Raw genomic sequence first — 13,813 nt, 5'->3', positions numbered from 1 at the left:
ATAAAATTTAAAACGATCTTTAAAATGAGAATAAACATCAGCAAATATCCCTCATCTTAAACAAATCCCTATGTGTCCTGATAAATGGTCCAAGCAAATTAATGACAGCAGCTACTACAGAGTCTGAGCTTAAATTTTTAGAGCTAAAACTGCTGATATGTGTTAAAAGTAGTAACGATTGTATGTGTGTGTACTAGGGATCTAATTTACGCATTTAATGACATCTAATGGATTATACAACCCTATATATTTTCGGTAGTTACTTGGTTCAGTTTGTCCCAAAGGCCTCTTCAGCAATTACAGACAGTCAAAAAATTGCTAATAGAACTCCTGTTAATGCAAAACATGTTGGCTAGAGAGAAAAAAAGAATGTTTGGTCCAGTAGTCCTCAGGTTTCTGAGTTTTCCCCAGCTAAAAAGAAGAGCAATAAGAAAATTGATTTGTCAGTACTTTAAATCTTTCTTAATCCTGACCGGATTTTAGGCATATAATCCAAACAGTCCCAAAAAGACAGATGTATAAAGATAATGGATAATAATAATTAGTCAACCTTGACTGCTATTTAGAGGAAAAGGATTCACTAGGAAGGGATGCAGTGTGAAGAAAGCAGAAATGTAGCTCATCAAAGAGGCACTGGTTTGGGCAAACAAAAGACCAGAAACTTAAGAGTCCACATCCTCTCAACATACACCAGGTAATACTTTGGTATACAAGGCAATTTATTTTCCATGGAGAGAGAAATAAAACAATACAGTATATCACAGCTGATCTTTGACTTGATGTTCCCCATATGAAAAAAAGAAGACTGACATGAAACACCTGCTGTTTCTTTCCTTGGAGACCTTTAAGTACACCTAGTTCTTATTAACCACACAATGTCCACTAATGTTTCAGAAGGGAAGATATACTTTTAAAAATTATTTAGAGTAACAGAGCCTTAAGATCTGGGTCAGTACTTTTGAAGACAGATATTATATCCATTTAATACAAATGTCACTGACAAATTGTATGTCAAAATGTTGCTTCTCAAGTTTTCTTTTTACAAGTCAGTCAAACTGGTAAATGCCAGCTGATGAGCAGCCCAGTATGTGTTTTTTAGGCCACTTGAGCCTCCAGCTGTTCAAAACCCTTTGCACTGTCACACCAGGGCTGCAGCAACCTTAGATAAAGTGGTATAGGAGTGGTGCCTAGAGCTCCCCTGAAAATCAGAAATCAGGCTGAAAAGTCCTCTCTTGCAAGCTGTGTTGCCTGCAGCTCTGTCACCTAGTGATTATGTAGGAAATGCTCAATGATCACACACAAGAGTTTGAGACCCTGGTCATCAGACCCCATAGATGTCAAAATCTGTGAGGCAAATGCTAAAGAGCAAGAACAAAGACAAACAGAAACAAAGCTTGAAAACGCTTGGGCAGACTGCAGAGGACACTTGGGTTACTGAGTCCTTGTCACAAAAAAGCTCTGCTCACAGTTCTACAACTTCTCTATCGATATTTCCCCAGCACCACAATACCTTGCTGTGGGCATCCCTTGGGCCACTGTGTGACACCACAAATTTGTTGTGCTGTTGTTGAAAATACTTTTTACTTCACATTAAGGTAAGCATCAAAGCAACAACAACAATTATTTGAATTAATTAAATGAATCCTTTAATTAATTAACTCTGAGAAAAGTTTGAAATGTAAGAATCATAGTGAATAATTCATTTTACATTTAGGACACAACCATTCATAAGGTCCATTCCTTAGTGTCCGTCTGCCAGCATAGTCAACCTGTTAATATAAATTAACATAAGGGATGGAGTATCTTCCACAGAAAAACAGAGGCACACTATTAATTTCTTCTTTTCTATTAATCACTCTAAGTGATAAGTTATATGAACTTGGCAACAAAGTAACTACAAGTTGCAGTGAATGTGATTCTAACTCTTTTCTCATGCACGCTGTATCAGTGCATGCCTCAAGCCCAAGTTAGGGTAATCTTTCATTTTCACTTGCTCAACTCAGTTCTCATCTCACAAATGTGAGATGAGATTGTTGTTCAGAGCAATGTAACCAGAACAATAGACCAGGCAAGGTGTTATCATATGTACAGAAGGTTGAAAATATTTTTAATGAAAATTTTGGACATTTTGGAATTAAAAGATTATCCTTTACACATTAACTGTCCATTTGAAAGCTGATTTTACTTATAAATAACATTGAAACAGCAGTTTTGGTGGACTTGCAACTTTGTTCTCTGATTCCTCTTCTGAATAAAACACATGAATCTAGTGCCTTGCTGTCATTCAGAGCATGCCTGGGTGGCAGCTGTGTGTGTATGAAAACAGAGAGCATGATAAAGTGCACAACTAGCCAAATGGACAAATTTGCAAATTCAGAACAAAGACTTATTTTAAAGTCTTTCAGTTCATTAAAGAAAACTCCAGATACCTTACAGCTTTAGCTATGCACCTCTATAACAACTACATATAGACATTTCAGCAAAATCCAAAGATTATATCACTATGATAATGAGTAAAATTCTTCCTTAAAGTCCTTCCACATGAGGGATTACAAGGAGAATGTGACCATCACCTCGTGTACTGTGGGTCTGAAGAAGAGTAGGCAACATGAGGGACACAGATGCAGCGAGAGCTGGGGAAGGGGACAGAGGGACTACTACCTTCCCACTCCATCCCTCCAGTGTTTGGTACCAACCTGAATTTCTTCAAGGGCTTTTGTTTCTTTGTTATGATCAAGCAGTCAGCCCTGAGAGTAGGACCTGAACTATCTTACCACACTGAGTTTTAATTGGTGATACAAGCATACATTTATTTACAGAAAGATGAACTTGCACAACAAAGTTGCACAACACTTTCAGATTCTTAATGAGGAGCTAGCTTTTTATTCAGCCTACCACAAACCATCCCAGCCAGAGAGCAAAGCAAAAAATGTGGTGATATATGCCTATACATTTATTAAAATAATAAAATTATTCTCTATTAACTTTAAAGTTGTTGGAAAGAGATAAGAGAGAAGAAAGAAAAAAAAAATTAATCATGGTGTACTTTAATTGCATAATGAAAACTATTTTTGAATAAATTTAATAGAATCATACAATAGTTTGGGTTGGAAGGGACCTTTAAAGTTCATCTAGTCCAACCCCTCTGTAATGAGCATGGACGTCTTCAACTAGATCAGGTTGCTCAAAGCCCCATCCAGCCTGACCTTGAACACTTCCAGAGCTGGACTATCTACCACATCTCTGGGCAACCTGTTCTAGTGTTTCACCACCCTCACGTTAAAAAAATCTCTTCCTTCTATTTAGTCTGCATGTACCCTCTTTTAGTTTAAAACCATTACCCCTTGTTGTATTGCTACAGGCCCTACTAAAAAGTCTGTCCTCACCTTCCCTGTAGGGAAGACTGCTATAAGGTCTTCCCAGAGCCTTCTCTTCTCCAGGCTGAACAACTCCAACTCTCTCAGCCTGGCCTCACAGGGGAGGTGCTTCAGCCCCCTCATCATCTTTGTGGCCTCCTCTGGATGTGCTCAAGAAGGTCCCTGTCCTTATGTTGAGGGTCTCAGAGTTGGATGCAGTACTTCAGGTGGGGCCACACCAGAGTAGAGGGGGAGAATCATTCAATCTCCTAGCCACACTTCTTTTGATGCAGCCTGGTTGGCTTTCTCGGTTGCAAGGGCACATTCCTGGCTCATAGCCAGTTTATCATCCACCAGTACCCCCAATTTGGAGAAAGTTAAAAACAATACAGAAAAACTCAGACCAATTCCTACTTGCCACAGTATAGTAAATTCTGTATTTCATTACAGAGTTCATTATCTCTATTATTTAATCACATGGTTATTGTTTATAGTAGGAACAAAAGCTAGTTTTAAAATGCAGGCAAATAATACTGAAAACAAAAAGAATCTCATAAAGCAGAAAGGAAAAAGAAATGTTTTCTAAGGATATACAGTGAACCTGTAAACTTATTTAAGCCTTAATTAAAATCTTAGAAAATATACTAAAGAAGTAATTTCTTTAGATTTTTGTGACTAAGACTTCTTGCTTTTTACATAAAACTTTCAGGTTCTGAGTCAACCGAAAATATGTCTAAGCTTTGATATTTTGTACTACCTTTTCCCCCCCTCAAGGTTTACTCATTCTAACATAAATCTCTCAGGTCAACAAAGTTTTTATTCAGTACAGTGTTAGTTTTAATTACTATTGCCTTTTGAAAAAAAGCCACAATTTTATAAATTAGGCAATGATTTGTGCATGGCTTCTTTCTATTTTATATTTCAATATTGTTAATATTTAGCTATAAAGAAATTAATCAATATGTTTCATATCAAAGCTTGTTTTAGGCTTTAAATGGGGATTATTTTGAAGTTAGTGGCTGGTTTAAAGCTGACTCTAAAGTGGGAATAAATACTGTATATGGGACTGGCCTGTTTCTATTATACAACCTGTTAAAGCAGGCTTATAAGTGATTAGACTATTTCTACAGACTATATCTGTAAGCTTATATGTGCTTAGACTATTTCTACAGAAACCCATATTGCAAAGCTGTCAATATTAGAGGAGCTCAGCACTACAGATTTACTGCCTTCCATGCTGCTAAGAACGATAACTTGATTTAGTTCAGCCTGTATGATCTCTTGTCAGGGGGTGAATAAGGAAGGTGGAATAAATCATTCTTACAATTAAATAGTTCACTGAAGTTTTCCAATACTTTCCTAGTCATCCTCTCCTGGAAGTCATATTATCTCCATATCTCCATACTTAAAGTGGAATATCCTATCAGGTTCCCATATGAAACTGAATAGGCATAAATTTATAACAAGAAAATAAAGGAAACCATATGTATACCAGCAAATCACACATACACACATGCATAAACACATATGACCTTAAATCTGTAGAGATACAAAATATATACACACACATGTATGCATATATGTATGTACGTATAGCATCTCCTCTCTGTTTCCAAGCTACATATATAAGTTAGGGAGACTAATGGATTCTCTTGCTTGTGTTGAAGCCGCTGCTCAAGGGTTACCCTGCAAGCACCCTGGAAGAAGTAAGCTGCATGGTTTGAACAAGCAGACTCTAAAATATTCCAACAGAAGAAAGCCTCACACTCCATGGTTTCGATATGAAAATTCAGTCTGGTTGAGAGTCTCAGCTCCAGTATAAGTTTGGTTAAGTTGAACATACATGAGACAGAGGTGGTAATCTGTCATACACTGACTCTCAGAGGGTTAGTCACCACGAATAAAGCAGTGAGAAGTGAAGGAGGGCAGGCAAATAAAACTACAGTGATCTACTGAACAGAAGAAGGGCTTGGAACACAAAATGGGAAAGAATTACTTCTGTTATAATTACAATACTTTCAATTATATATATTCAATGAAAAATAAACTATTAGAGAGAGAGTAAAATACTTCCAATTAATGGAAGTAATGTAATGTTCAAACTTAAATGAAGTATTTTTCCCTTGAGGATTTTACTGTACTATTTTATTTAGCTTAATGTAATTTAAATTATAAACAGAATGGTTTTGTAAGCCCCCAGAGAAATGTATTTTATTTATAATGTATTTCCTTTGAAGTGGTTATGGAAATCATGCTCTTCCTGAAATCTGTATCTTGCATACCACCTACTGCTGCAAACTATTCAGTCCTCACAAGTTAAACATGATCAATCTGGTGAAGTATGTGACAAGAAAACCCAATATTTTTTTAAAATGCCAGAGGAAGTAGAAATTTGTAATTCTGAAAACAGTCTTCCTTCCAAAAAGAGGTATTGAAAGATCTTTGTCGATAAAAGTTATGTTTTTTTCAGAAGGAATGGAACTCAGCCATAATAACTCCACTTGAGTTTTTAATTCATGTAATGAAAGAAGAATTTATACTATACTCTAGAGGGAGTTTCATCTGAGAGTAATTGTATTTTGTATACTTAAATTTAAATACATAAATATTTCTGTCCTTCATTTAAATACAGATCCTTAAAAATAATAATTCTAGTACAGAAAGTATATCTCTTGCAGGATGCAAATTACAAATGACCTGTTTATGTCACCTTTTTTTCCTCCACATAATTAAAATTATTTATGAATAAATAAGCAACCATGAATAAATAAACCAAACCCCAGTCTATGTACTCACCTCACCATCAATAGCTACTGCACAGACTCAGTTAAATAACTAGAGACAAAATGGAAGTTGTCTCTAGAAAATTACTTTTGGCTATTAATTATCTTTTTAAAGCATAATAGTACTCTATCCTCATGGATAAACCGCTAGCTCAACACACCAGCCATAGATATACAATGGTCTAAGCTGTGATGCTTCTGAAGTAACGTCAAGCCAAGCCACTTCAAAGGGACTAGGCAAATAAACACTATAAAATTTGGCTGATTGTGCAACTGCTTACAGCATGAACTCATGACAGCCATAGTCACAAACTACATATGCTTTGAATTGGTTATTCTTTCTGTCAAAGCTACTCTTCTGCTCTAACCTACTACCAAATCTATGAGTAAATAAATAAATAAATAGAAAAATTAAAAGTAAATAAAAAATGAAAATATACATTCTCATTAGCTTTGGATTAAGATCTTGATTCATTTGTAAGGGATAATGTATAGGAGCAAATATTTCTGTGTCACTACTCTATAAAACAAACATTAATGCTCTGGAGTTAAACTTCTGATTGAGTTAGTAGACTTTATCAATACCACAAAGTTTCAGGTAGATATTTAAATGTAAAAAAAATCTTTTAAGCACATCTATAACTATACAAAACAAATATGAATGCATTTTAACACTTTTTTTTTTTTTCTTTTTTATGTACTGCTGTACAAACCTAAGAAAAGACATTTCCTCTGTCTCTTCTTAGATCAGACATTATCTAGTTCACACTTGAAAGTTACATCAATTGCATTAAGAATTCTAATACAAGGTGTTAGAATAAACATTTTGTATTAGAAAGCCGACCTGCACCAGGACCTTCGCCAACATCTATACTTTGCTAAAAGCTATTAAAGCACAAGTGTTTCCTGTGTTAAATGACAAATATAGGTCATAGTGACCATTACCCTTGCATCTGAGGAAATATTTTAAAATTCTGACAGCCCAAACAAGCCTAGCTAATGTACCTTTGCTAAGCAAAATGATGCTGCTCCTTTTGACTCATGTAATGTGTTCAGATGAACTGACAAGTTCTGTTCAGTGTGCTGCACATTTGTGGGTATTAAAGCAGATTATTTTATTATTTCTTTAGATATATATACAATGCCTTAAGAAGTAGCATGACAGTGTAGTGTAAATCTAAAGCAATCCATTAGATTTATTTGCATGAATGGCTTTCTTGTTAATTTAATATCAGAAAAAAAAATAAAAATCTGTGTTTCTGAAAACATTTTGACTCTATATCTTGTAGATGGATTACATGGTTTTGTGCTTTAACCATTTAATTTTTGCTCACTCTTTCCTCACTGTCACATCAGACTCTAAGTGACAAGTATTACATATTTGTACAAGAAGATATGGACGGTAACAAAATTTGCAGAAGTTAATTATATAAATTCAGATATTTTCTTTGTTACTTTCCTTTTAGGCTAAAACTGAACACAATTCAATTCCAGTTCCTTTGGGGTACACTGAATTTTGGCACCCATTAAAAAATTTCCTTCCAAGGAATAGTTGTGCCACTAATACCTACAGAAAAGACAGTAGTCTCCTCAGAGTCAATATTGTCTTCAGCATAATAAATGTCTTTTGGGATTGCTTTCCTGCTCATCAGTTACAACTGGGGCAGGTTTTGGATAATCACAACAGGGAACATGAATCTCTTCTTCAATCTAGAGCTAGCAACCCACTAATGAATAGTGACAATTTCAATTTGACTACTAAAGCAGAAAATGTGTTTTCTGTACTTTATTCATAGAAAATCTGATATCTGAAAAAAAAAAAAAACCAAAACAAAACAACCCAAAACCCATACAAAAACCCCAAACACACAACCTTTCACCTTACACAAAATACCTGAAAAAAAAATTCTAGGTAAAGCTGGAATATTGTCAACACAACATGAAAGGCAAAAACAACTGTAACTGAATATGGTCCACTGTGTAACAGTGTGCAAGATACAATTGTCCTAATTTCAGGACATGAAAGCAGGGGTAAACATTGTGTTGGGATTCATCTGAGATAACTGTTTTTAGCATTGAAGCCATAAAAATTCAGCCAGTGTGCTATGAAAATGCTTTCCTGAGATGACTTGGTTAGAAGCTTTCTCCAGACAGAACTGAGTGGTTGAAATCTCAAGACATTCCAGAAGGAACCACAATAAACTTTCAGTACCTCAGTCCCTAAAGCAAGTATGTAAGGGAGAGCTTTTTTAATGTGTAAGGAGAGTGTCAGCATGTGTGATTACAGTCCATCTAAACCACAGATACATATCCATGTTTACAGTTAAATTTCCACAATATTACAAATGCAAACCAAGGTGGAAGGTTTACAGAAATGTGTAAGGAATGTAAAAGAAACACCAGCTATAAGACAGACATAAACACTGCAACCTACCAATTCATGCCACCACAACTGAGACATAAAACAGCATAACATACAAGAGAGAAATCATTTGAGTGATAATGAATGCTGGCAGTTTCATCAGAACAATTTACTTATTTGTCTAGGTTCACTCTCACAGAGGGAAATGACTTCTTGAAACTAAACTGAGCTAGCCTATCAAAACCAGAAGGGAAAACACACTTTTGAAGAAACTAAATTTAACTTGTTAGATTCTCACCTCTACTATAGAAAGACTGAATTATTCTGCAGGGAAATCCTGGAGGTGAAATATCAGCTACAATTTTTTTTGTGTCTGAAACTTACAGAAAACTTGAAGGTTTGTGCAGAAGCTCAAGATGATCAACAGGAATAACCTGAAGGCATCTTTCTTCTGATTACCAGTATCATCGCACTGCTCTACTCTTCTTAAGACAAGCACAGAGGTTCAGCCTAGCTCTTACCCAGACTAACTCTTATTCTGCTAGCTGTGCAGTTGTAATAACAAGAAGCTCCAGATCTGCCAACTGCTTGAGAATTTATTCTATTTCTCTGCCAGGTTTTATACCTAAACTGAAATTTTCACCACTGCAGCTGCTATTTAAGTTAGCTCAGGTACACCTATGGGAATGACATGTATAAAAGTGTTGCTAGCACTCACAGAACTTAAAATAGATGTGTCAAGGAGACCAAACACATATGATGGTCTACAATTGTGTGTCTGTTATTGATAGAACACATGGCAAAGTTAGAGGCCCTTAATAAATGATCTTGTAGTCCATAAATTCCAAAAGATCCTGACTTTGCAAAGTTACAAATGCAAACCAAGCACGCCAAAAATTAGCTGTTTCCCGATATGCTGAATACTTGGAAAGATATAATGTGAATATCTGTGTTTCTTTGAATTTTACCTACATGGTCCAGTGAGGAACATCAAAGCAGCTGGTTGGATCAGGCACTGTGTAGTTCTGCGAACTCCTCTTTTGGAAACAAAACTGGTAGTGTGTCAGCATGTAGGCTGTGAACAAAACAGAAGATGTAAGAAAAATTATTAAAATAGATTATAGACACATGGGGCAGGACAGATATATAAACCAAAAGGCCTCCTTTGGACCAAGAGAAGACTCTATTAAGTATTAACACTTCTATCTTTTTCTCTTTTTTTTTCTTTTTCTTTTTCTTTTTCTTTTTCTTTTTCTTTTTCTTTTTCTTTTTCTTTTTCTTTTTCTTTTTCTTTTTCTTTCTTTTTCTTTCTTTTTCTTTTTTAAATCTTAGAGACCCAGCTGAAAATAGAACAACTCAAGCATGCATGGATCACAGATCTGGAGCAGTGGCAATAAGATGGTACTGACAAGCCTTTGGGCTGCTCATATCTAACCCCAAAGGGCTGTGTATGATCACAGTATTTTCAGATGACTTTTCAAACCCAATGACCAAATTGGAGTGAAGATAACAATTTCTTCAAGACAGCACAACTAAGTCTGCAGCTGAATCAGCAAGGGAGCTTGGCTGGCTTGTGCCTGGAAATTGGCACCTCCGGGCACAGAGATGGGATGCTGAGCCTGTCCAGACCACAGAAGCAACTCAACACAGGGGCAGAACTAAAAACTGGGCTCTCCTTTTCTTCACCAAATTATGCAGTCTCTCAAGGTAACCAATTTAGAAAGCTGGTTTAGAATATTGATTTTCATGTAAAAAATGTCATAAGCTAGAAAAATAAAACCCCTAATATATTCCATACCTTATATTTTCAGTTACATTTAATATATTGTTGCTTTTAAAAGTTAACACAACTACGGAGGAAGTAAAAATATCAATAATTAAAACCTAAACAACATACTTTCCTCTGCAAAAGTTGTAAATTCCTGAAGTCTGAAGCATTGGAGGAGAATTAGCCACTGACTACCATGTTCCACTTCATTAAATGTAATTAGTATCAAGTGGAACCCTGTGCCATTATTATCTCACTTATTGCAGGCCACTGTAGCTTAATGCTTCAAGACCCCTTTGAATAACTTAAACACAGAAGAGTGATTCTGAATCAACAGATGCTCCACGTGTTTACCCAGTGTCTCAGCCTTTACCAGCATGCCAAGGGTTTTCACTCCCAGGTGTTATAAAAAGGAGGCAGCAGACCAGAGAGAACACACTGGCTATGATGAATGCTCAGTTTCCCAGGAGAAAAACCACAAACCAAAACAAGTCTGAGAATATTAACAAACAAAACTGAGAATATATATTCCAGTCCATTTTCAGAATTGAAGAGAATACATGTTTACTACCCATGTACATTGCTGCACGTCAACACAGCACCTCTAACACAGCTCTGATATACCATTCATTAATCATGAAGGTCTCTCCCTCTTCTGGTAAAACACCCTCCTGGAAGACAGCCATTCTTTCCACTAATGCTGCACAGCCAAGAAGCACAATGCGTTAGAGTGGAAATGAATCGGAACACACGATCACACCAAATGAAGACAAGAGAGGCTGTATTTGCGAGAATGAGTGGAAAGGAAGCAGATCAGATAAAATACAGCCAGAAAAGAAGGAATACGCGTTATTTGTCTTACAAACAGTGCCATACAGTTCTTAACTGGAAGGAGCCCGAGCACGTCAGTGTGGCAAACCCTTTCATAAGAGCAAGTTTTGATACCCTCTCAGCCCAGATCAACGTTTAGATGAGAAACAATCACTCCAAACCCACTTCCTGAAGCATTTCTTTTCCTAGGCATGTCTTTGCCGAGCCATTACACCGCTACTCAGATGCTCTGCTTCTGCCAGTGCTCCCAGACAAACAATGCACAGGAAATGCAGCACAAGGAAATGCGTCTGCACTGATGGTCACCGAAGCAAAGGAAGCAAAATTGTCTCAGAAAGAGGCAAGGAGCAGTCAGGCAGCTCCTGCGCATCATTTAACAGCCTCCTGCCTGGAAAGGGCTTTCACTCTGTAAAGTGACACAGAAGCTCCGCAAGGACATTGTGGAGTCTGGTGGGAGAACTCCACCTTTTAGCTCAGGAAGGATGGTTCCAGACTTTTCAAAACAGCAGCTCTGGTTTCAGTTCTTCACTCCACTGATGCTTCAGTGAATCCACACCTTACTAATTCACTCATCTATTAAAACTACAATTTGCACAGCATGTACCAATCATTTAACAGAGGTCCTTAAAGGTCCTTGGTGGAACTTACATACTGTCACCCATGAAAAAACAGTGAGAATTACACTTAAAACACTTCAAAAGTTAATTGTTCAATTATTTTTATACAGAAAGAACAAAGGATGAAACACGTCTCATTCACACTATCAATGTGGAAAAATAATTTTTAAAAATCTGCTTCATGACCAAAGCCAGTTTTAAGTCACTGCAGTTTTAAGCTGCAAAACAATTGAAAAGGGAAGCGTCTTTTTAGTTAGTTGAGCCTCCTTTTAGTTGAGGAATTAGTTTCTGGCAATTAAAACTGGAATTTTAATAATGGTTAATAATTTTCCTCTTATCAAGTTATTATGTTTTTAGCTAGCAATAAACGAATTCATTATTAAATTAGCTTTTCAAGCTATTTTCAATAAAGAAATTTCTTCCCAGTAATTTTCTGCTACATTTTAATTTCATGCCATTGCTATCAAGAATCCAGTTTTACTCCCCTAACAACAGAGGTTGTGACTCAGAGTTTTGGAATTCATTGCCCTAATTTACAATAAACTAAGACTTCTCAAACAAGCTTGTGTTGTTTGTATATTCAGCTACAAAACTAACAAACTCTGCTCTTTATGAAAAGCAATCAAAACCACTTGACAATTCAGCTTGTGCAGAACATCAAGGTCCATTTGAAGTAATAATGTCAAAGTTTTATCCCCACACATCTTTCTACCTTGGTTCAATTTGATTCTATTAGAAAAGTGACAAAGGCTGTTATCTGACACAAAGCATCTGGAGGTAGATGCTTATAGTTAATGTGAGGGTGGATCTGTAATAAACATCACAAACCGCAGTTTCTAACCCCTTAAATACCTGGGATAAAATCAGGGAAGATGGAAACTTGTTTGATTTGTATTTTACACCTAGGAAACAATGGTTTGAACCATTCTTCTCTGCTGATACAGTTCATTAGTCCTTTATTCTTTCTGGGACACTTGTCCAAAAGCAAGACCTCCCTGAAACCCCACACCAGTTACCAGCATGAGTCCTGGTTTTATTTAAGCCAACATCAGCCACCTCCAACCCAAATGCTAGAAAATTTCATTTGTGGGGTGCTTCTAGGCATGGGCACTTGATCTGTGCTATTAAATTGTGAGATCAGTCACTGCAGGATTTCATTTTAGGCATCGTTTGGGAAGCAGCACAACTAAGGAACTTGTGTTAGGCTCTGCACATGTGGGCACACTACAGAGAGGAGAGGACTGAGATTTGAGGTATTACAAATACATCTGAGATTATGATACTTTAAAAGATGCTGCTGCCTAGACAGCTGGGTGCTCTGGGTTCCAGGCACATAACTGAAGATCACGTTATGACTTTTATGATTCCTTTACTATACTCATAATAATCCCTATTTAAAGCGAGAAGTGCATCTCAGTGCTGCCTTTAGCTTTTTATATATTCTTGATAAAAACTCACTTGAGACTGGACTGTCAGAAAGGACTTTAAATAAGAGAACTACTTCTGTGGAAAGCAATTCAGGATACAGTAATTTCTGCTTTGTTTGCTTGATAAAATGATTCTTCACAGATTGACTCTACACTGAGGAATTGAATTCCTGTGTTTTTATATAGAGGTGTATCACAAAGAACGTTTCTCACTATCAGAAATAAATTTCACAGACTGATAAAACTTCATACATAATAAAGTGGGTATTTCACAGAATCACAGAATTGTCTAGGTTGGAAAAGACCTTGAAGATCATCCAGTCCAATAATTTACCTAACACTGACAGTTCCCAACTACACCATATCCCTCAGCGCTATGTCAACCCAACTTAAACACCTCCAGGGATGGGGACACCACCCCTGCCCTGGGCAGCCCATACCAATGCCTAACAACCCCTTCTGGAAAGAAATGCTTCCTAATATCTAGTCTAAACCTTCCCTTGTGCAACTTGAAGCCATTACCTCTTGTCCTATCACTTGTTACTTGGCTAAAAAGACTCATCCCCAGCTCTCTGCAACCTCCTTTCAGGTAGCTGTAGAAGGTGATGAGGTCTCCCCTCAGCCTCCTCTTCTCCAGACTAAACACCCCCAGTTCCCTCAGCCGCTCCT

The 13,813-nt window shown here is 36.7% G+C and overlaps 1 protein-coding gene across 1 annotated transcript in view; it reads right to left on the bottom strand.

Annotated features, from left to right (window-relative positions):
* The window catches only part of CHRM3 (cholinergic receptor muscarinic 3), a 198,109-nt gene that overhangs the window by 119,155 nt on the left and 65,141 nt on the right, over positions 1 to 13,813 (bottom strand). The window contains exon 2 of the mRNA XM_026845252.1: positions 9,474 to 9,576. Coding sequence (XP_026701053.1) covers positions 9,474 to 9,571 — 98 coding nt within the window. The 5' untranslated portion in view covers positions 9,572 to 9,576. The remainder of the gene's footprint in view (positions 1 to 9,473; positions 9,577 to 13,813) is intronic.

This window comes from Athene cunicularia (genome assembly GCF_003259725.1).
Source record: "Athene cunicularia isolate RWA chromosome 3 unlocalized genomic scaffold, athCun1 chr3_part1, whole genome shotgun sequence".
Classification (NCBI taxonomy): domain Eukaryota; kingdom Metazoa; phylum Chordata; class Aves; order Strigiformes; family Strigidae; genus Athene; species Athene cunicularia.
Note: the sequence above shows the minus strand (reverse complement) of the source record. Positions and strands in the feature narration are given on the sequence as shown.